Source organism: Crocodylus siamensis, chromosome 11, assembly GCF_052110815.1.
Source record: "Crocodylus siamensis isolate JL-2025a chromosome 11, ASM5211081v1, whole genome shotgun sequence".
Classification (NCBI taxonomy): domain Eukaryota; kingdom Metazoa; phylum Chordata; order Crocodylia; family Crocodylidae; genus Crocodylus; species Crocodylus siamensis.
In genome coordinates, this window is record NC_143405.1 from 13,144,487 (window position 1) to 13,168,621 (window position 24,135).

Consider the following 24,135-nt stretch of genomic DNA (forward strand, 5'->3'; position numbering starts at 1 on the left):
CTGGGGCACGAGGGACTCCAGTGTGGGGCTAACCTGCAGACATCCCCCACACTGTAACACCCTCATGCCGCAGCCATCCTGGTCACCATCTGCACGAGCATTTTGTTGCATATAACTACTCCGCTGTAGGAAAGTACCTGTGTCAGGCAGTACTATCCTACAGCAGAGTTAACTGGTTTACTGCAGCCTAATAACACCCCATGTATAGATGGCGATACTTTACAGTGGAGCTAATGAGTCAACTCTGCAGTAAAGCATTTCGTGTAGACATGTCCTGGATGTATAAAACGCTGCACAGGCTGAAAAGGCACGAAAGCAAGTGCTCGTGCTGTTCTGGGAAGGAGATCAAGCCATTACAAAGCTTAACTGAATTTGCAGCCCTGCTAAGCATGCTGAGCTATTTCAAGCCAGAAAGCCACAGGTCAAGCTCCTCTCGATGAACATACAAATTAGTGGTTGGGACTGCTCTTGGTAATGTTCACCCAAACTAGTTTCCTACTCCCAGAGGAAAAGAGAACAAGACAAGGCAACTGAGAGCCACATTTCCAAAATTACTCATCCTACGCTGAAAATGTGGTGAGCTATTTTGGTGCCGATCTGAGAGCTTTTGAAAACCTGGCCTATGCAGAGAGGAAGACTGAAGCTTCAGTAGCTTTCTATCATGAATGGTGGGTGCTTTTAAAGCTGACATACCCTGAAATTGTGTCCCTGGCTTTAAGGCAGAACAGGTTGGTAGAAAAATCTCCCAGGCTGCAGGGGTTAATAAATGAGTGTGATCTTGCAGCAGACCTGAGACTCATCACTGTTTAAGCCACAGTGGCACTCCTGCTTCTTCATGATGTCTTTGCTTGTCGAAAGATCGTCTGAGATCTCCAAATTCCAAACCGAGCTCCCCACAGAAGAGTGATAAATGCATTTATTATTATTTTTTCCTGGAGCTTGTAGCTTAGCTTTATCCAACTCTGAGGTTTTATTAGCTGAATGGTGCCTGTGGGAAAGGTTCACAGTGATTAGGCAGGCCAAGAAATTGATGTTGAGAGCAGCAGCATGTTTGGGAGGGAATGTGTCTCCCCTTTCCCTTTCTGTGCTGAACTGAAGCAGTGCTAGTCCGGTTCCACGCTAACTGCTTGGCTTCTGTGTGGCAAGCCTGTCCCCCAGGGTGCCATCCACCTGGAAACGCAGACACTGCAGTGGAGCAATAGTCCTCCTCCTCCTCGCTATTGGTCCTGTACTTCAGCCCACCAAAGAGCCCTCTGGATGTGGCCTGGAGCACAGGACCAGCAGCAAGATGCCTAACGAAAACCTTTCCCTTCCCCCACATGTGGTGCCATAAACCAGGTTGGAGGAGGGAAATGCTTGGCATTGCCTGCTTTTAGAAAGCTCCAGGTGGCAAGAGGAGGCTGCGTCAGCTACCGGCGTGCGGGTGCAGGGACACAGTCCCCCTACTTTTGAGTCTGGGAAAAAGGCAATTTGCAAACACATGTCAGTGCGTTCCCGTAAGAAGCCAGGCTCTGAATCATTACCTTGCAGCCTGCATGCAGCTTCCATCCAGGGAACCTGTTTAATTAGGGGATAAATTTAGAAATCAATTACTATTTGCAGAAGCCATCTTTCTTACTTCTCTTAATGAGGGGGATGCGGGGATTCATTCCCCCTGCCTTTGCCCCTTGTGTGTGTATCAAAAAAAGAAATACTCTGCATGGCTTCTCCCTTTCACGTACCCGTCTCCCTCTATGGCACATCTTCCCACCCTCCCAGGGCCCTCAATACCTGGTCAGCCACCTACAGATGAACTGTTAATACAGAGCGCATTCTTCTTTCCAAATAAATTGTGCTGTGGGTATAGAGTAATGGTTTCTTTAGTGGGTGCATGCATCAGCTTGTCACCTCCAGTGACCTGGTGGTTTTCTTCTGGAATATATTAGACATGATCTTAAACTTTGAATGGGGATGAGAGGGCTTGGGGAGCATGCAGAGCTGCTGGAATAGTTGACAGAATGAGAAATACTGCTGCCAGGGAGGGAGAGAGGGAGATCAGAGCCTCAGGGCTGAAGGAGTTGGGCAAATTGCATGAAGTCTTGTGTGGCAAGAGGGAAATAGGTGCGTCGCGGTCAGAGAGCTTATGGGATGAACTGCAGGGAGTCCCTATGATGTGTGATCATTTCAATCTGCAGAAGCCACAGAGCGCAGTGGCCCCTTGTGTTTCTTCCTCAGAGGAAACCTGCCAACAGTGCTTACCCGAGTCTTGCTCTCGAAAGGTGCCAGGCCATAGCAGAAGGATAAGGGTCAGAGGTCCATCGTGTCCATCTAAGGGTCCATTCCATGTCCTACATTGGAAGAGGTTTCCCAGGAAGCATGTGCTATACTTGATTTGAATTATGGATAGTAGTACATATCCAGATACATCCAGATCCAGGCAAAGCTGTCATGGAAGTCTGGTGGCTGAAAACTGCTTAGGTCTGAAGGAATGTAAGGCTAAATTCCTTCCCTGTCTTTATAGGGTTCAGTGACTCTTGCATCTTCTTTCCCCACCCATTCATACACAACCCAAGCATCAGGTTGCAGAAACAAAAGCTAGGCCCTCTCCATAGCATGGTTCATTGCTGGCACTGCGAACGGTGCCACAGGAAGTGGGGACTTGTAAAAGGCTAGCTTACTCCTGTAGCAGCCAAGCAATATTATCCTATGAGCCAAGAGTCTGCTCTTATTTCTTGCATGGGGTTCATTTCTGACAAGTCATATAACATTTTTCAAACAGAGTGGGTATCTTTTCCTGTCACACGCGTGCGCTATTTCCCCAGCCACCAAGCAGATGTGTTATTTATAAAAACTCTTGGTGGAAATGGTTCCCTTGAGCTTCTGGAACAGCTGGGCTGCTGAACAGACACAGGCTTCAATCACAGGCAGTGCAGTAGCCCCCACCTGCCCGTCACTGACACGCGGTGTAGGGAAGCTGCCTGGAGAAGCTGGTCGCTGATGCAAAGTGGAGCACTAAGTGCAATGTGACACCTGCAGGGGAAGTATTTCTTGAGGTCTAATGTTGATAGCCTAGAATAGGATCCCATCTCATGCCAGGTGGGAGGTTGGCCAGGTGGCTTCTGAGAGTATTGGTTCTTTCCTCACTGCCTGCCCATTGTAGTATGGGACTGTTATCTAGTGGTCTGGGGCGCTGCCTAACTTGTGGCTTTGGCAGGTCACTAAATCTCTTTGCCTCAATGCACCCACCTGTGAAATGGGGATCATTTACCTCACAAGTGGGGTTCTGAGGGGTTTGGCTTGGTTATATGGTGTGTAGGGAGTCGGGTGGGCTCATATTACCTTTTGTTGTTCATATTAAAATGCCTCGTATCCGCACAACATAACTGTTCAAATTATCTGGATGCTTCTTGTGAATGTGAGAATTTTTTCAGGATGAGTTAGTTCAGGAAAAGGTTTATGGGGATGTAGTTGGGTTTCAAATGAACTTTTCTGCGTCTGGCAGTCCTTCCGCTCCCACTGTGTTGCTTCACGTCTGAATTAATGTTTTTTTTCCTGTTTATCAGTGCCTTCTGCTCTGTGGTGGTTGACCTGGTGTCCTCTCCCTGTTTAAATGCAAGGGCATGGTCAAGTGAGATGTGTTTTTAAACTCTTTCCCCTAAAGTTGCATACCCTTCTCAAAGTCACAGCACCCTATGCCATGTACTTCTGTCTGGACCCATGCAGGCATTTTCCTTGATCTGAGGTGGGAATGGTCCTGGCCTGGTTTAAATAAAGCCATAGAAATGCCAAAGTATATGAAGCAAGTGACAGAGCAATCACTCCGGGACAGGTTCCAGTGCTACAACAAGGGAAAGGAGCATTGGCAGAATAATATATACAAAAAAGGTTAATAATGGGACCTCTGGCAGTGATCCCAGGACCTGCTGCTGCTGTGATGAGTTGGACTGGATTATTTCGAGGAGGCTGCCACAGAACTTGGGTATTTAGCTGACAGCCCTGAAGGCAGCTTGAGACCGTGAACCCTGACCAGAACTCGGAGGGGGAGATAACTTATGCCAGGAGCTAAGATCCTTTTCTTCAAGCAAGGTCCTGAAGAAGTTGGTTGTAAAACCAAAGCAAACAACTCATCGAATGGGGCTTGGAAGGAAACTCCTTCCGGTACGTGTGGTGTGCTGCATTACAATGCAGCTGTCAGGGATTTAAACCAACTTCAGTGCCTAGGGCTGCTGGCATTATGGGCAGAGATGAGCTAGGAGATTTTCTAGTCTTGCTTGGCTTTTATTGCCCTGACTCTGATGCATCCACTGCATGCTCAGAGTAGTACCTGTACTAGAAAAATCTAAGGTTCCCAGCAACTTTATTTTTTAATATCCTACAGACATTAGCTACAAAACCACTTTTAATTCCAGCCCCACCCTCCCTGCTCCATTTTTTCTGTCCCACTTAATGTTCCTTTTTCCTCCTGGTAGAGGATAATTCCTTCCCTACCCTCTGCATCTGCCGCATGGTCTTCACATCACTGGAATTTGAACCAGACAACATCCCCCCAAAATAATAACGTTTTTCTCTCTGTTTCACACTCCACCTGGTGGCACCACAAAAGTAAAATGAGGATCCTGCAGTGTACATGGTTTTTGGAGTGGCAGACAAAGAAAGCAAGCAATATAATAGATAAAAACAGTACTTGCCATCACAGGTCGAGCAATGCTGTTAGCTATCGGCTACCTTCTCTCTTTGAGGTTTATTTCCCCAAATGAGATATTTAAAAGAAATGTATGGGGATTAGAAAGCACTTGGCTAATTTTGATCAAACTCCCACTTCTTGGATTCTGAACAGCCAGTGCAGAAGCTTTATTCTGCACTGCACTTTGTGCTGATCTACTGTTATTATAAAAGCTAATTTTAAGACAAAAACCAGTGACTATTCTGGCATGAACTTTGCAAGTCAATGCAGACTTCTTGAGGTCACCTGCATAGTGAAAATTGCCCTTCTAGTCCTGTAGCAGCTGTAGGGAGGATAGTCTGGGTAAGTGTCATCCCTGCATATCTTGCTGGTCTGCACATCTGCCTTTTGGGAAGAAGATTCTTCTCTGCTTTTAGTGATATCAGTCACAAGCTGGATAGGCATCTAGCTGGAGTCATCTGACTCCAGCACTCTTTCCTGCCTAGGCAGGGGGTTGGACTTGATGATCTGTTGAGGTCCCTTCTGACCCTACCATCTATAAGTCTTCCGATATAATGGTTACAGAAGCACATTTGCCCATCCTCTGTGTCAACCCAACCCTACATCAGTGCATCATGAGTTCAGTTTTGGTATGGTGGCCCTATGCAAAGAAGGAAGGTAAAGTATATGGGGACAAAGGCATGCCACAACAGCTGCTGGAATTGATGTAATAGGCAATCCTGTGGAGAACATTTTGGTGTAAAGACTGTGCCCAGCACTGTGATCTCAAACTCTCTATGGCAGCCTGTTGAAAATGGCAGGACGCATCCCCACCCTAACTGCAGCCTTCCCCCTCCACGCCTGAAGACGATGAGAATTCTGGGATCTCACCTTCCTGCAGGCAATGGGCTTGTCTCTCACCGTTTCACACCCAAGGAAGAGCAACGGGCAGAAACTGACTGTTAAAATGAGAATAGATGCACACGTGGGGGCTTCTGCGGACATGTGTCACATCCACAGTGTGCTGTGCAGTTTTGCTCAGTTAATGTTCAATAAAGGTTTTTATTATTTGCACTATTTGTTCAATAAAGGTTGCTATTGATACATTTCAATAACATCACGCTGGCCATATGCAATAAAATGCAATAAAATGATTTCATGAAATCATTGGACAAAACATTAGAAACATACCTGCTAGTCATTTCAACACTTATCCTTGAAACAGGCATTGTGATTCTGTGGCCCTGGCTATTTGCTGCTGTTTGCAGAAGTCGCCTCACTCATGGCTTATAACATTACAAAAGACTCTGTACCTTGTACGGTGATGAGGCACTCTCTCTTGAGCTCTCAGGTGCAGTGTTGTTAGGCTTTTTGGTGGGAGGGGAGGTTGGGAGGGGGGAGGTAAAATGGCAAAACAACCCTCCCCAAAATCCCAAAGAAACAGCAAGCAGCTGTCACGTGAGGCAGGTATTTGCTCACCAGCCTGTAGGCTTTTCATTTCTCACCATCATCTCCCTCTCATCCATCAAAAAGCACACACTACTATCCTTCTGCAGCTATTGAGGGCATAGTTAGTCAGCTCCTTGCTTCTGTCCGGGTGTGCAGCAAAAGCTTCACAAGTTGGAGAGCAGGTTACCACACTTCCCAGAAAGGGAAATGCAACTCTGTGAATGTCCACTGTGGTCCTGAACACAGAAATCTTCTCTTCATTGACGATGGCGAGTCTTGATCTTCTGCGAAGTGTGAAATCATGAACCTTTCCAGATCACCTGCCTTGATATCCATGAACTTGTCGTGGTGATCAGCAGGTCTCGGAGCACTAATGGAGATACTTCCCCCTCTGTTGATGAAGTTTGTCTACTGTGAGGGGGCAGTGAATAGGCACATGCGTCTCGTCAGTGGCCCTGATTATCTTCAGATACCTCAACCTGGCACATCTGTCAGTAAGCTCCTCCAAGCTTTCTGGCCAAAAACGATCAGAACTCACTTTGTAACAGCATGCACTGTAAAGACGTCTGCTGGGTGATCTGTTGGCTTCTGACTGGTTGCAAGTGCAAGTGGTCAACTTCCAGGTGGTGACGCACACGGGTTGCTTCACTCCAAGGAGAGCGGTCATGTTGACATGCCGCTGCTGCAGCTTTGGAAGGTCATGCTGGTGACTTTTAAATGAACATTTGTCCTCTTGGCAATTCTTGTCTTTGGGATTGTGTGTACCTGCAGGGGAGGAGGTTTGGCCCTTTGTTCTTCATGCCATCTTGAAAAGCGCTGCATAAATGACATCTAGAATGACTGAATCGGGAACTTGGGAATACAAGATTTTGAATCTTTTAATCAAATGAGCACGTGACTACCAACTCCTTGGCGTGGACTTTACTCCTTTTCTCTCTAATACGTGTAAACCTGGATGGCTCATCTGAAAGTGCTTCAGGACCTGAGTAAAACTGGATGTCTGAGTACATGGGCAGCGAGAATTTGTCAGCAGTGTTTTCAAAGGAATCATACCTAACATCAGCGATACCATTGGAAAATCCCAGGCAGATGGGGAGCAAAGCTCCTGCAGTTGCTGTGCATGTATCAGAAGGATTCCCAAGACGATCCCTCGGTTGCTAGCTGGTGGAGTGCGACCTTATATGCTAGGTTCCTAACGGATCCTGAAATGTCAGATCCGCACAGCATCTCAGAAAGCAGAAGCCATACAGGTGGTTAAAGTGCATAGGATTCAAGCGGTAAACATCCCATTTGTATGGTGCAGTTGCTTGTTATTTGCTTACTGGTGAGGATTTATCAGAACACCAGGATTGCTTTGAGTCTGGGCATCGTTGTAGTTAAATGCTAACACGGCAATCCTGACTCTTTGTATCAGTGACTCTTAACCAATGTGCTGCTAGATCCTTTGAAGGGTGCCCCCGAGATGTGAGGAGATAAGCCGATAAACACAAGCTCAGGCTTATCCCTACCTAGACAGTCCTCTACCCCACTGCCTGGCCCTCTGCAAGGAGATAAGTACAGTAGTATATAAAATAGTTTTGAAATGGGGTGCTACTCAAGTCACAACAGTTACGGAAGAGGTGCCTTGAGTCCAAAAAGGTTGAGAATTATTGGTTTACATGAATCTGGCTTTTGTTTGGGGGTTGGGGTAAAACTGGGGAGCAGGCACACAAGAGGGTCTTTGGGGTACCCTGGGTGTTTCGGGCAGTGCATTCACACACTTTTCTTCTCTGATCTTTGTCTCATGGATCAGGTTGTCTGCCTTTTGAATCCCAGGCACTTAGACCATCCATACCAGCTTCGTCTCCCTGAGAAAGATGTCAGTGACCCTCACGTGTGACCTGCGAGGCCACCTGCTCATTTAAGTTTCCAGGTCTCTCCCTTGAAGAGAGACAGCCCATCACGTTGAACAGTGTGGGAGTGATTTTTATAAGGGCTGACTTAACGTTCGGCTGTGCAGCCTGCCTGTTTGCGGTTGGGTTCCACTATGCACAAGTCTTCGGTCAGTGGGAGTCTCTGCTGACAAATAAAAATGGAATTGAATGGAATGGAATTGAAAGTCAAAAGGGCCCTGTAATAATTTTAGATTGCCTGAGGCACCATGCTCAAGCAGTAGCATTATAAATAAGGGTAATGTACTAGAGACTGAATTACAGGCAACGCATCCATAAGAACATGGAACGTGCACCAAGCTTATTTAAAGTATATAGAATCAGATTATGATCTGCAGGCAGTGCAGTGCAGGCAAATCAATATTCACTCACTCACTCAGCGGGGGCCACGAAAACTTTGATTAGGAAGGGGAAACGGGGAGGCAGGGCTCTTTGGTGGGATTTGAGTATGAAGTGCAGGATAAAAACTGGAACATCCTATTTCATCAGTGCTCTTGCACGGTTCCACGGCACAGGAGGCTTCTCCATACACAGAGTGACTTGCTTCTCTTCACCTCCTGTAAATCTCTTCGTTCGCAACCCTGCATTGTAGATTGGATCCAAACTTACAAGACAGAGTGTCTGATCTCTCATTGAATTTCCCTTTAATTAAATGTATATAGAATAAATGAACAAAAAAAAATGCCCCAATATAGGTTTGTAACACAATCTCATGGTCTCATTTTGAGTTCACTTACCCCAGCATAAATCAGAAGTAATTCTGGTGACATCAGTGGGCCTTCCTAGTATAAAATCAGTCCGAGAGAGATAAGACTTCCATAGAGAGGCTAGGCTTGAATTAGGAGTCGATGCTTATACGTGCTGAGGCGCTATTGTGCTAATGTAGCTGTCTGCTGAGCAATCACTGTTCAGTTAGAAGCTCTGAAATAGATGATTCAGCTGTATAATGCTGCTATTCTCTCCTAACGAGGCCATGAAACATTTTGACAGGGAGGATGGCTCTTTTTGCATATGTCCCCCTGTGCTGCCTTGACAAGCTTCTGTCACCTTGCCACAACCTTCATCCCTGCAGAAGGTGGTCACACCAGGTCTAGGGCAGAATCCAGGATCTGACTTGGAGAACCAAAGGCTGAATGAATGTGTTAGTAGGAATGAATGCATGGCCAAATGCCACCCCCAGCTATACACAGATCAAGCTCCTATTCATTGCATTTATGACTGAAGGGGAAATTTGACCAAAGGGTGTGCTGGAATCCCTTAAGGCAGTTTTTTTCAATCTTGTTTTTCATTTGTGGACACCTTAAAAAAATTGAATGGAGGTGCAGATCCCTTTGGAAATTTCAAACGGAGGTGCAGATCCCCTTCATTTGTAAGTGTGAGTATTCGCCTACGTCTGATTAATCATAGCCCTCTTTCATGGACCAGGGGTCCATGGATTATGGTTGAAAAACATTATTGTAAGGCCCCTGTGACCCAGGGCTCTGATGGCACAACGTGCATGTATTGGCTCTTCTATCTACAGAACTATGGTTCACATAGTTTGCAAGTGAGAACAAGCTTGGTGTTTCATGATTGCTACTTGTTGCCTGAAGCACCTAATAGTTCAGCATAATGGGTGATCTCTGCTCAAAAGAATACAAGTTCAAAGCCATTTTTGGTATTTCCAAAATGCCTGGGTAGAGAAAGGGAAGGATTCTTGGCAAAAAGTCATTGTAAGGGGTGGAATGACATGTTTTCCTTGCATTCGCTGTGCTGCCTCTGATACTGTCAACCAGACGGACTGTTTGAGAAATGCAGGGGAGAGGGCTTGGCAAGGAGGCTACTGCAGGGTGTGTGTGAAGGGCGTAAACAACCAAAGAGAGGGAGGAAGTATTTGAGGGGAATGTCCTCTCCTGAGGATGGTTACAGATTGGCCGTATTGACATTTAGATCTTCTATTGCTGCCTTTGATGTTGTAGATTGTGAAGTGGTATTGACTTACCTGCACTTCTGGTATGGGAATCTGTTCCTCCTGAGATCCCAGAGGGTAATACTAGGTGAATTATTCTTCCCCGAGGGCTGTCTCATGGGCTACCCTGGGGCTATGTTCTGATGCTTCTTAGCTTGTGCCTTAAGGCCTACGAAGGAAGTACAAGTAGAAATGCACACTGTGCTTGTGTTATCCTATGACTGTTCCATTTTCAGAGCTCAAAGAGCATGGCTGTGTATTGAGAGCAAGTCGTTAAGGCTTAAGCCAGGTAAAGACGAACTTTGGAGGGTTGGGAGAAGCAGCCAGGAGATATGTCAGGGTCTATGTTAGCAGCCCAGAAGCTGTTTGAACTGGGACTTTCTGACCCATGTGCCACTTGGGAACAGGCTGGGGTGTCTAACAGATCTCCAGATACTTCTACAACAGTGATTCTTTTAAAGATGAGGTTGTTTTAAGAGTGCTGCAAAGTGCCACTCTATATTGTCACTGTTAGATGTTCAAACACATGCACAATTCAGAAAAGAAAAGCAGAGATTTCAAGTAGGAATCCACAGTGTCAAAAAACATTCAGACCTGTGGTGGTATGTCTCATTTTTTTGGCAACAGAAAAATTATGTAGAGCAGCGGTCAAAAATGAAAGCAAAGAACTGGTATTTTCCGAGGGGTGCCTTGAGTCTGGCAAGGTTGAGAACTCCTGCTCTAGAATAAATAAAGGCAGGAGGTAGGATGGTTACTTCTTTCTCTGGTTTGTCTGGCTCATCCCCAACCACTTTCTCCTGGAGTGATTTGGGAATGCACTGTGACATGTTGGCTTTCAAATAGACTTTTTGTTCCATATAAAGTTCTGAATAGTCTAGGTGCAATGCTCATTTAAAAGAGAGGGCAGCTTTAATTGGTCAAACACGCCCCTTCCCACTCATTTTGTAACACCGGTCAACCTTGAAGGCATGGCGGAAAACTTAGCTCTGTGGGCTGAGACAAGAAACTTATTTTGGATCTACAGAAAGGAGTAGAGGTGCACTGATACAATGGGCCGATATCAGATTGGCGCTGATGTAAAGAAAATTTATTGTATGGGAAATCGGCTTCATGTGGCCGATTAATTTGGCCGATAAATGCCTGTGCTGCGCTCAGCCACAGCGCAGCACGTAGATGGTGAGGAGCACAGTCAGGCAGTTTGAAGAGCTGCATGCAGCGGGTAAGTCTGTTGTGGTAGAAGGGGTGGGAGGAAGGGAAGAGGTGTTGGGGGGGAGAACAAGGTCCTCGTGGTGAGGGAGAGAGTGGTGTTGGGGCAGATGCTGCCCAGCTGGGACGGAGTGGGTTGTGGGACAAAACTATGGCCCGTTCGGGGGGTGTGGGGAGGAGGGGGCAGCTCCTGCTGCTTTGCGCACCCCGGGAGGGCATGGGGGGGTGCCCCTGGATCTGTGCGGCGTAGGGTGAGGAGGGCTGCAGTTGTGGGCTGGGGTCGGGGCTGTGCTGGGCTCTTTGCAGCACTTCGGGGGGAGGGGTTGAGCTAGGGCTGCACTCAGGGTGGACAGCGGCAGCACTGGGAGGGGGGCTATGATGAATTTGGGGTGGCTGCAGCCTTCTCTCCCCCTCCCCCCATATCCTCTCTTCAGATGCCACTGCTTCCTACCCCGAGTGCAGCCCAGCCCCCACCAGGAAGAGGCCAGTGCTGCCCCCAGTCCCAACTCACAGCTGCAGCCTTCTCCACCCCATGCAGATCCGGGGGGCACCCCCCCCCGTGCCCTCCTGGGGTACATGCAGCAGTGGGACCTCCCTCCATGACCCGTAGATAGGCCACGGCTCCATCCTGCGCCCCTCCCCAGCTGGGCAGTGCCTGTCCCAGCCCTCCCTTACCGCCGGGGGCTTGATCTGCCCCCCCACACCTCCTTCCCTCCCCCTTCCCCTTCCACCACACCAGATTTACCAGCTGCACGCAGCTCTTCAAGCTGCTGGGCTGCATATCAGAAATTGGATTGGTATTAGCTGATACATCTCCTTAAAAAAAGGCTATTGGTATCAGCCCCAAAAATCTCTGTTGGTGCATCCCTAGAAAGGAGCTCAGTTTTTGTATTTCTTGGCTGTCTTTGTATTCGGGATCTGTCCCTGTTTTCTCTTCCAGTGCTTTAATTGCTAAAGTTTAAGTGCTTGTTGTTTATGAGGGAGCTTAGAGCTGATGGAGGTGTCTCTGAAGAAGGTTACATGTATACATAGAGGAGGTGATGAGGAGTCCTGGGGTAAAACTGGCTCTCTCACCAGCTTCTCCCTTTCTGAAACCTTTGAGTTTCTTTCCTGATCTTTTTACCTTTCACAGCTTTGACTGTGTTTATACCTATAAAACTGTAGAGCCCTCTGGAAGTGCTGTTTGTAGAAAGGCCCCCGAGGAAATAAGGTTGTGTGGAAACTCAGCAAAGGAAAAGGCAAGCAGGTCATCAGGATAAAACAAGTCCTAAAAACTCGGTCTGTCTAGCCGGGGAATAATACCTCTAGGGAACGCGGGGGAAGCCCCATTTCTTCAGTCATTTGGCAACTCATCTGAGTACAGCGCTGTAATCTGTTCCATAGGGAGTAATTCCATGCTGGCAAGGGCATGGGAGGGCGCTCTGTTTACGACTCTCTGCATAATTTTGGATTATTAGCTCTGAAGCCTCTATAAACTAATACTTAATGAGGAGTCAGAGCATTCCTAGGACCCTCCGTGGGGAAGGAGGCTGGGGCCAGTAGCAGGAGGGTATGATACAAAGCAATTTCTAGTGTCAGCTCCACTAGTCACAGTCACAGTGAGAACAATCTATATATTTTTAGCTTCATATTATAGACAGTGTACTCCCCAGATTCGTTCTCCTTTTCTTTTTCCTTGGTCTTTCTGGTAGATAAAAATGCTCAGTTGTCCAGATGAGAGACATTAAAGCTGTTTGGCGTGACCCAGGCCTGGTGTTGTATAGCAGGTGGTAGATTAAGGGTAAGAGAAGCATGGTCTGTATGCTGCAAATTCCTTAGAGCTGTCTGCCTGCTCCCCCCACCCGTCCCCAAGGACTATTTCTTTCTGTAAACATACCTGATAGAGTCCAGCAATCTGTGCATAAAGGTGGGGGAAGCACAAGAAACATTTTGGTTATTCATGGGGGAGGCGTTACAGAAATGAACTGCCATCAGTAGTATGGCTTATTCTAATAATGACCTTCAGGAATTAAATAAAAATACACAACAGATTAGAAAGAACAAACCAGTTAAATACAAAACATGCTTTGTAAAAACTCGGTGACAGATAAAGTAGGCTGGTAACCTCCAGAATAACTGATAAATAACTGTGCAGGGGGATGAGGGGTGGCAGGGCAAGTGCGGGTTGGGCTGTTGAATATTTCAAGAATTGCAGCTTACCTTGGAAAAGGGAGAAGGGTGAAAAGGTTATCAGTGCTTGCTTTCCGCCTTCAGTAAAACAAAGAGGGGGGGAAGGAAGGTGGGGGCAGGCTGAGCCGGCCTGGAGCCTGAAGGCATGAAGTTACAATTCTCCAACTTTAATATCTGCTGTTTCATTTTATATTCATCATGTCAGCATAATCTGCTTTTATGGGAATCGTCTTGGTTCCCGACCAAATGCATTTAGGCCCTTTTGCTTTTAAGTTTGATTGTAATATGAGTTGAAGACTTCAATGAAATGTTTATACATAAGGACTGTAGAAATGGCAAAGAGAAAATGGAATTACAAAATCAATCAGAAGGGATCTTTCTCTGGTGTCTTTCCACTGCTTTCCCTGTCTCCCTCTGACCTTTCTCATGAACAGACGACCTATCGGCTGGCTTTGCACCAGTTCCTGGTGTAGGCATTTGGAAACTATTTCCAAGACAGAGATGTGGAGACTACTTCGAGTTTTCTGTGCTTATCCACTAGAGGAAACGGTATATTTGGAGGGCGAGTAACAGCTGTGTTTCTCTGCAAGTTGATTTCTCTTAGAATCAAGGAGTTTAAGGCCATCGAGGAGCATTGGATCATCTTCTCTGACCTCCTGTTACTGTAATGGCCATGATCCCTAACCCGGGAGAAGGATGCATTGCTATTCTTTAAACAAACAAACGAAATGCAAGCGAAGAAACAACCACCTTGTGCATTGCCATTAATGTACCTAGTACTTCACATTATAAGGCTGAGATTCACACCAAAGAGCCTTTGCTATAAGGTAGAAGAAGTGAACTGAAGGTTGTTAGACCTCGACTCCATGCGACGTCCAACAACTGAGGAGACAACGGATCGATGCTATCATGCATCACCTGTACACGTTGTTCATCAGCAGCTTTATTCCAAATGGAGACAGCTTCAGACTAGCTCCAACAAACCAGGGAGCTGCACCGAACATTAATTTTTTTCCATATTTATACACCTTGGTTTATACTCATTAACATTTACCCCACTGTTGTCCCTCCTTTGTTCCACCCTTAGTCCTTCCCATTTTAAGCTCCACCTGTCTTTACTGTTTGTTTCATTAGCATGGAATTGCCTATGTATTTCACTTATTTACATGTCTTTTTGCTATGAACGCATGTCTAAGCCTTTGACCCCACTTCTCTCGGTCGCTTGGGCGGACTTCGACCAAAGCCTGGGAGCTTTTGGAGGCTTCTTTACCAGTCACCATTCACCTTTTGGCTTATGATTATCTTGGATTCTGTTACCAGTTACATGTTGTCTTTCACATTTCAGTCTGTTTTTCAGTCCCACGTTGCACCATTTCCACATCCCTAAGACTTCACCTTATTCACAGCACACAGACTCACTTGCTTCTTTTTTCAGAAAATGGTTGACACAGTTAGAATGGCTACTTAGCATAAGCATTCATAAGCAAAATCTGCTTTATCTTCCAACGATAACTGGTGGTTTGCATCCTGTTTCTTTTACACAATGAGCCACAAGACTACTATATTGTTAGGAAAATGTTTGCCTAAGCATCTTGCAGTGTTACTTTTAACATACCATTCTGCCTTGTGGTTAGCAGCTCTGCTAGGCCACAGGTTATAGCCTTTTTATTCAGCTGCAAATCCAGTGCTCCCCAAGATTCAAATACAGTCACCCTAAAAAAGGTAAGTTCCAGGAAAAGAGTTTCGGTAAAATGGATGGTGTGAGGAGATCAAGTTTGCTGAAAGAAAAGGGTTTGAAAATAGTTGCTTAAAGACCATAGCTTGTGTGAGAAGAGCTAGAAGGTGCTGGCGTATGAGGGAGTAGTGGGACCTATTAAGCTGAACAGGTGAGGAGCAAAAAGTGGAGCACGGAAGTTAGGGTCTGGGAAGGTGAAGAAGAGACACTGGGTTGAAGGAAGATTTGTGTGACACCTGTAGGTGAAGCAGAGGAATGGGATACGATGAAAGATGGAAAACATCTGAAGGCAATTGGGGTTAAAGGAAGGTATTGTAGGATCTGAGAAGAGGAAGGGACCTTTTGCGCAAACCTTTTGGCTGTTCCGGAAGGTGATGAGGCAAGTGGTCATGGGGCTGGACAAGAGGGAGGGTTTGGGATTCAAGGTGAGGGATGGCCAAGGAGACCACCCAGAAGTTCAGCAGAGAGGGTACAGATAGTAAGGGACCTTGTCAGTGGTCTCTGCGAGGGGTGAATGGAGGAGGAATCAGATGCGAAGAGCACCTTAAATTAGGCACGGTTAGGGATCATGAGCCTAGCTACTCTAGGTCCCAGCTACCCTGCATGAAAGGCACAAGAAGGGAAAATCATAAGAGTGTATGCAAGGAGGCTGGGTGTAGACAGTGAAAAGGCATATCCCTGCTAACCCTGAATAAGATGCTCCCTTTACTTTTCCTACCTTGGAAAGCAATGAATGCACAGCTGGCTAGCTGGTTTTGGGAGTCCTGAAGGGGGTCTATCGGGTGGTAGGGAATAACAGAGGAATCCTCCATTGTATCTTTAAGACATATGAAGTGCATGTGAAGCCCACTGTCTTTCCAGACTGAGACTCCATTCCCTTGTGGGAGCTGCTTGGTATGTAATCAGGCAGGGGAGGACAAGGAAATGGCAGAGGCAGCCTGCCAGCAAGTTTCCCTTGCTAGTGCCAGTGGTGTTTTGTTGCACACTCAGTTGTGTTAGGATAGAATTTGAAGACATGTTTGAACCTAGGCTAAGACTCTCCTGTCTTCTAGACACTCTTTTTAAGTACCTGTGGACTCTTAATGCTTTTTCATTACTGCCCATTCAAAGCCTTAGCAGTATTTTATTCTCTTCAGTGCTGAAATGCTGTTAATTTGTTCAGAAGTTATTTGAAAGCTTTGATAACAAGCAATGATGGTGCAGGCTATTACACTCTCTGATGGACAACATATATATATATATAGTTTGCTGTAACTACAATGTAGATAGTGTAAAGATGATATGAGTTCACTGAAACACAGGACAGCATAGTAGTATGCTCAAATGTGAAGCTGGAAAACTTGCCAGCACTCATACAGCCCAGGGCTTCAGTTCCAAATGCCTCTGTTCTCGCAGTCTGTAATCTGTTTTTACTGTAGCAACTCATCTGATGGAAGTAGCAGGTTTTCCAGCAAAGCCGTGGGGCAAGAAGCTTCTATGGCCTTCATATTTTGTGGGGACACTGGCGCTGCTGAGGCATAACAAGCTGTTCAAAGGTTTATGCATTTGTGGTAAGTGGCACTTCGTGTTTGATCTTTATCAGAAATTGTCTCAGGATTCGATTTTTACTGAAACGGTGCAATAAAACATCAACTGAAAGTTCCAGGCTTAAGCCATTTTGGGAGGAAACTTTTACAAAAGGCCCTGTTTCCTTTTTTCAGGAGTTTGGCTCATTATTGTGGAGTCTTGTATTTCAGCTAACCTCCAAACTTGCCCAAAATGCACAGCTCTGACCTTGAGTCATGGCATGCAGAAGTCCAGGAGACAGAGGCAGTCTAGGTAAAGGTTGATTCTGGAGTCACTTCTGTGCTTCCTTAACAGAAGACAAAGGCCCTTACACCTTAGCATTGGGCTCCGGGAGGCACAGGCACAGATTCTTCATCATCGTCCTTGCATAGAAAAATGCGTGGACAGAACCGTCTTACCTGAGCTTGCTTGGAAAGGCTTGTTGTGCTGCAAGAGGTACATGTGGATCCTGTAAATAATGCTTTCCTTTCGGGTCATGGAATAGCCTCAGGGTGGCTCTGGGCAGATGGAGGTCCTGCCTTTCAAATATTCAACTGTGTTTCTACTTAATGAGTGAGTGCATGGCATCTTCTCCGAGCTTGAGCTTGAGGTGGGTTCTAATACTCCTGATGCATAAAGCTTTGTTTCCCTGAGCTCTTCCTGCAGTTTTATATAGACGTGGGGATGTTCTTCATTTCCTGCCTTTAAAGGAGTATCAGGCTATGCTCGTTCCAAAGGGAACTGTCTACCTATGGGAGAAGCAAACTCCTTCTGTTGGAGGCACTTACAAAGATGAAGGAAGTCCTATAAGAACATGGTGCTGTTATTTTATTAGAGACTGTCTCAGGCTTTACCTCACTATGCGTCCTTGAGCATTAGCTCTGGGGTCAGTTTTTGATTTAGCTGGGGGTGAATGCAAGGGGCACCGTTTTTTGAGCTTGCTTCTGGAAATGGCTATTTATATTACAGGAGGCAAAGGGGTTATAAGCAGAAAACCCATTCTGGTGGCAGAGGCATGACAGTGAATTCATGCATCTCCTCTGAGGGGCATGTCTGGCCTCTTACGTATTCTGCGCTTGGTCAGGAGTTTATTTTTTCTAAGTACTGGGATGTGCCGCAGAATAGTGATTGGGAAAACTAGCTGCTGTTGTGTGTATAAGGGAGAGATAACGAGTGCTGTGGGGAACTAGTTGCCCTCCAATTAGATTCCAGTGACAGTGCCATTGTCTTGGGTTTGTCAATAGAATAATTAGTGAGGTGCTGAGCACAGGAGTTTGCAATAATGGCCTAACCTTGCCTCTGCTGTCTGCTGGGCTGCAGCCAGGGATGCAGCCAGCCATGGGGCAGGAGAAGCCTGACTGACAGGTAAATTTAGTTCCTTGGAAAGGATTCTGCTTTCGCCTCTGTGAGCAAGGAATGGCTCTCTTGGTTTAAACCAATGATAAAAGGAGTTGTGAGGGACAGTCTCCCTTGGTACAGTGCTCATGCTGCTTTTGGGGCTGGAAAAAATCCATTTCCCCGCTGAAGAGTAGAGAAGTTTATTTGCTGAATGGTGGGGCCTTGATCCATTGCTCTCTGTAGAAATTAAAGGATGCCTATACACATGCTCTGGGGTGGTGGGGCGGGGGAGGAGGCGGTTCATTTAAGTACAGCAACTCTTGGGAGCCACTCGAATTAAAACGCCCACAGCGTCTCATGCAGTCAGCATCCTGCATTTCAAAATGGTGACGAGGGCGTTTTAACTAAACCTTGTTTGACGAGCTTTAGTTAAAGCACACCTTCTGCCATTTTGAAACACGGGAGTGTTCTGATTGGTCGAGCCTGCTCCACCATGTTCTAATCGGAACGCATCAGAGCACCTGCAAAAGTGCGCAAGCTTCTCGCCTTACGGCTGCTGGAGAGCTTCAAATGGAAAGCAGTGCGAATTAGACACCTCCATTCTTGAGCCTAAGCAGCTGCTAATGGCGTTACTGAACCACAGCCCTGCAAGACTGCCCAAACACTTCCTCTTTTCACTGCTGCTGCTTGGAGCTGAAGCCTTGGCAGGGTTTTTTCATTTTGGTTTTGTCTTTTGGGTTTTTTCGGGGGAGGGAAGTTGTGTGTGTGTGTGTGTGTGTTTGTTTTTATTTATTTTTTTGACAAATAATTTATTTGAATAATAATGGTAAAGAAAAAGAATTGCAAGTTTAGACACTTATTCATGCAAATTGCTTGAAGAGTTTCAACTGGCAGGAAAAAAAAAATCAAATCGAATTAGAACCGCAGAAGTGATAATGTCGCAGCAGTTTTACTTGGTCCTCCCACAGGGAAGACGTTTGCCTGAGAGTCTACAGAAAAGAGCAGTGTCGGAAGGGAGGTTGGGGCCAAATACTCCATCAAGCACAGGAGGGAATTGCACCTCTATTGCCCAGGTCCCGGTGAGAGCTATTGTAGAAGATGCCACTTGTTTCCTTTGCTTTCGCTACAGATTCCCAATACATTCTGTTTTTCTTGAGGCAAAATTGTTTCGTTTTTGCGTTTCATGCCAGAGAAACAGCAGCAGCAGTAACAAATGTGTTTAGTCAATCTGGACTTTTTTCCTGGTGTTTTTGGTTTGGGTGCAAGTGGAAGAATCAGTTATTTGAACTGACTGATTGATAGGCAGCGATGGAGCTTTCAAGACCCCCATTTAGTGGTATGCTGCGCTTGCCAGGTAAGACTGAACAAGCTGAGGCGCAGTAGCTGTTGGCTCTGTTTTGTCACTGATTCTGTGTTTTTGGGCTTTGCTTTTGAATAGAAGGTGTCTGAAATTCCCAAACCCTTAATGATTTGTTTCTGGTGCCATAGGCATATGGGGTGTCTTTGAGCGATTTGAAGAGGCACTCCCAGCCCTGGGCTGTGTACAGTGGAAGTTAGAATAAAGTGAGGTTCAAGAGCTGGGAACTGTGACACCGTGGTTGAGAGACTTAAAAAAAAAAAAACAATTGCAAGGGTTAGGAGGATGGGCAATGCTTTGCAGCATCTTCCCTGCTCAGTGGGAGCTTGCATTCAGCTGCCTCCTGCTGGTATTACTTTTGTGTATTTAGTTGCCATGCTGGGACCGGGGCTATTTTCAGCACTGAACATAATTGCGGTGGCAGTAAGGTAGCAATGGAAAAGTGTTTGTTTTTTGTAATTGCCAGATGAGTGCGGGTTGATCTCTGCTTTTCTGGCTTCTACGTCAAACCAGGAGATGTCTTTGGCTCCTCTTTTGACTGACAGCAAAATCTCTGCTAGGATTGCATCTCTGATCCCTTGGAGATATTTGTTATGAGTTTACTGCATGGGGCACCTTGCCTCTTGGGGACGAAGTCCTCTTTCTTTCATTGCAAATCCTAATTGTGTGTATGTGCGCGCATGTGCACATGCACAATCACACACACTTTGTGTCGTCTTCTAGCTGTCTAAAAAGATTGGGTTTATGTTACTTAGCCATATAGAAAAGATGGAGCTCTGCTTGGGCTTTCTGTTGCACTTCTCTTCCAAAGATCTTAAAACACTTAATAGCCAGTAATTAAGTATACACAGTCCTTTGGGAAGTAGGGACAGTAGTTCAATTCTGTATGTGCAGAAAATGAGGGACAGAGGCAAATTGCCTTTCCTAGGGTCTCTCAGTAAGTCAGATGGAGTGATGAGGAGGGGACCAAGTTGTCCTGGCTCTTAGATCCTTGTTCAGTTCAGTTGGAGGGCTGCACATGTTGTCGTGAGACTTGCATTTGAGCACAGCCCCTTTGTGAGTGCAGGAAGTTTAACTGCCGGGGTGTTTTTGTTGTTGCAGAGATGTCCGGGACTGTAGCTGACATTTCCTTGGTGCACTGGAAGCAGCAATGGCTGGAGAACGGTACCCTTTATTTCCACGTTTCCATGAACAGTGCTGAGCAGCTGTCCCGGGTTACGCCGCCCACCCTCCAAGAGCCTTCGGAGATAGTGGAGGAACAGATGCACATTCTTCACATCTCTGTCATGGTAAGTAAAATCTCCTTTTTCTGGTGAACCTACTGATTCTAGGGGCAAGAAGAACCAACTGGGAGGGAACTCCAGCTGGCAGCCAGATTGAAGTGAGAGGGTGGTGTTGATGGATGGTAAGCTGGTGAGTCTAAGATGAGTTTCCAGTTTGTAAATGTGTCTATCCCAAAAGCATGACAGCACTTCTGATTATCATCCTTGTAGAGCCTCAGCATAGGAAGGAAGAGGATTGAATGTGGTTATGTTTAACGGTATTCTCTCCAAGGGAGGTCAGATCTATGCCAAGAAGAAAGAGCATGGAAACTGGTGCTACCACTGCCTCTGTTTTGCATTTACAGTATATAGAAATCTAGGTGGTGTCACTATAATAATTCCTAGCGTTACAGATGTCTGGCCCACATACACAGAGATTAATGTTAATGTCATAGTATTTTTTAAGATTATTTCTACCCATTAGAGCGTTAACTATGGACCAAACTTCTATTTTGTTCTATGAGAAGCAAAACTCTGATCTTGCAGTGTTGTTCAAATTCATCTCCTGTCTTCTGTGTCCTTTCAATCTGTTCATTTAAGTTACTGATATGTCCCTTCTTACACTAAGCAGTTCACAACCTATAGTGTGGTTAAATTCACAGCACCCTGTGATGTGGGGAGATTGCTGTTATTCTGTTCAGAGATGAAGAACTGAGTCAAAGAGACAGTGGGTATGTCTATACGTGTGCTTTACCCAAGAATTGACTAATTGGCTTCGCAGTAAAGCGTCACAGTCTACACATGCACTGGTATTAAGATGCAGTAAACTAATTCACTCTACTGTAGGGACAGTATTGTTGGGGACAGTACTATCCTACAGTGGAGTAATTTATCTGCCAAAAGGCACATGTAGACAGTGACAGGGGCTGGCCAGGGCACAAGGGTTGTGAAGTGTGGGGTCTATCTGCCACCTAGCCCTGCACTTTAGCACTCTTATGCCCCAACAAGCCCCTCTGCTGCACAATGCTACCACCCAGAGCCTGGAGCTGACCCCTTGGGTTTCCTGCCAGCCCTGGGCTACTCCACCCCAGCTCAAACCGCTGCGGTCCCTGGTGCACATGCAGATACTGCACCCGGGAGCAGCTGACTCCGGCGCAAACTGTGCCAGAATTTACCACGTCACCTTAATGGCATGTCCAAATGCACCCAATGCAACTCAACTGCCCAAATAAAGTCTGTGATAGAGACAGGAATTGAACTGCACTGAAAAGAAATCCAAGATCATCTCAAACTTCACATGAAGATGATGTATGTGAAAAACAGAAGCCCCAGTATAGCGTTGCCATTGTAGTTTTGCCTGCCTCTGCTTTTTAGACCAACATGGCAACCACCTATATCAACTGCAGGTAGGGCATTCACTTGGAACATGCAGAGTGCCAGATACTTGGATTGATTTGAGCAGCCACTGAGAGAGACTTACTCCTGAAAGGTCCGCCATATCTGCCGAAATTATTTCATTTTTCATAAATAATGTAATTAGTAATTATTTACTAATTATTAATAATAAAATATTCATTGCATCTCAGAGAGAGAGTGCATGTCTAAGGGTTGGTAGATAAAGTTATCACCTAACATGCAGAGTTACCTTTGGTTTAACTAGAAGTGGCATCCTTGATATGAAAAACCTTCTTATTCAACTTGAGACTTTTTTTTTTGCAAAAACTTTCAGTTGTGATAAATTGGCATTTTCAGATAGAAAACTGTTTAATTAAAAAAAGGCCAGCAGCTGTCCTAGTACCTGCTTCTCATAATAGAAAAAAACAAGAGCTTCGTTAATAGAAGTGGAAGGCAATATGCCCTGCCCCCATGGGTAAATTTTATTGCTACAGTCTTGTGGTATTCCAGGTCAAAAAAATTAAGCATTTATGTGGGCAATGAGACCATTTACAGCCAGATTAAATGGCACAACTTTCTTAGGAAGAGTATGAATGCTTGTGGTTCGGGACATATACCAACTACAGACCAGTGAGGGAGAGAGTAAGAAATGCCCTTATGCCCAAATTGTGCCATGCTTTCACCTTCCTCCAAAGTGGCTGAATCATAGTCATTGTGGAAGGTCAGAGGCTGAAGTGGAGGGGAGCACAGGTCTGATCCTGATGTGTTCCTGTGTGGAATAGCCTTTAGGGTCTGTGAAAAGTTGTGTGAAAACTGTCTCAGCAAGTTGGGAGCTTCATTACAAATTTGCAATTCTTCCCTGTTCTCTGTTGAAGTCATTCATTTTAAGTGAAGGTAGGCCCAATTTTGAGCTAACAATGGCGGGGGTGGCAGTTTTGGCCTCAGAATTGCATGTAAATCCTGGTTTTACAATTAGTTAAAACTGATTTTAATTGAGCTTTTTCAGCTGAGTGTCAGGGTTTGTTCAGTTAGCCTTTGGCACGCTTCCCCTGGTTTACCCCAAGCCTATATCTCTGAAACAACCTGACAGACATGTTGCATCTCCCAGAGATGTTGCTTTGCTTTACTGTCCCATGCTCTGTCTTCTGTGTCATCCAATCATTTGCTACATGTGGGACAAGCTAAAACATTACTCCCAGTTTGATGTACTTCATAGATAACTTAGAAACTGCTAACCTTTTGTTTCCCGTGCATGACTCCATCACTTATGCTACCTTGTTCCTGTAGCTGAAATGATGGTGTCCTTCTTACCTCTTCACGGTTCTTCTACACCCTTTCTGCTCTCATTTTACTCTGTGCCGCAGACCCCAGTTTTCCTTATCCGTCTTCTCCACGCAGACTGGAAACATGTTAACACTGCCCAGAAGTCGTTTCCAGCTGAATAGCTACTGACTCTACCTACCCTACATGTCCTATTTGTGGATCCTATTTACCAAGCCTAGACAGGGCTAGGATCTTCCCTTTTGTCCTCTGTGTGAAAGAGAGATTTGTCATGTGTAGGCTGTATATTTCTTTTAGTCTAATTTAAATAACCATAACACTTTATCTGCATCCGTATGTTCAGTTAAATTACAGTGTGTCAAGGTCCACTTTACTTGTGGGCTTTCTGTATTTTTCTGACTTGGGGACTGGAGTCCTCTGGTGAAATTTCAGTGGATGAGCATATTATTGCAACCTAAAACTCTACCTTAGGAAAACTTTATTTTGAACACGTATCCTTGGTAAAGTCTATGCATGGCTTTTTAGTAACCTGTTCTGTCCCTCTAAAGCTGAAGTGTACATTGCATTGGGACAGCAGCATAAAGGATAGGTTCCAGAGGCTGGGTCAGTGGCAACTGGGAGTTTCAGGTTTGGCACGTTTTGGGTGTTACAGGTGTGAAGTATGGGGTGAAACTGGTGCTCCAAGTTCAAACTTCAAGCACTGCAGTGCAGAACTGAAGTAAGAAAGCAAGGGGAACTTCTGTAATGCTGCAGTGCAGATCTGAGCTGGGGAACGGCGTACGTTGCGAGGGAGGGCGCAAGGATGAAGAGCAAATGAGCTGCAGAAATGATTGAATCATACCTCAAATTAACCACTCTTGGCATCTTTCACATTTAA

At 45.7% G+C, this 24,135-nt stretch overlaps 1 protein-coding gene across 2 annotated transcripts in view; it reads left to right on the forward strand.

The window, feature by feature from the left end:
- ASTN2 (astrotactin 2) overlaps positions 1-24,135 on the forward strand; it is a 598,062-nt gene that overhangs the window by 76,480 nt on the left and 497,447 nt on the right. For both annotated transcript variants that reach the window (XM_090021411.1, XM_090021412.1), the window contains exon 2: positions 20,422-20,609. In XM_090021411.1, coding sequence (XP_089877537.1) covers positions 20,422-20,609 — 188 coding nt within the window. The remainder of the gene's footprint in view (positions 1-20,421; positions 20,610-24,135) is intronic.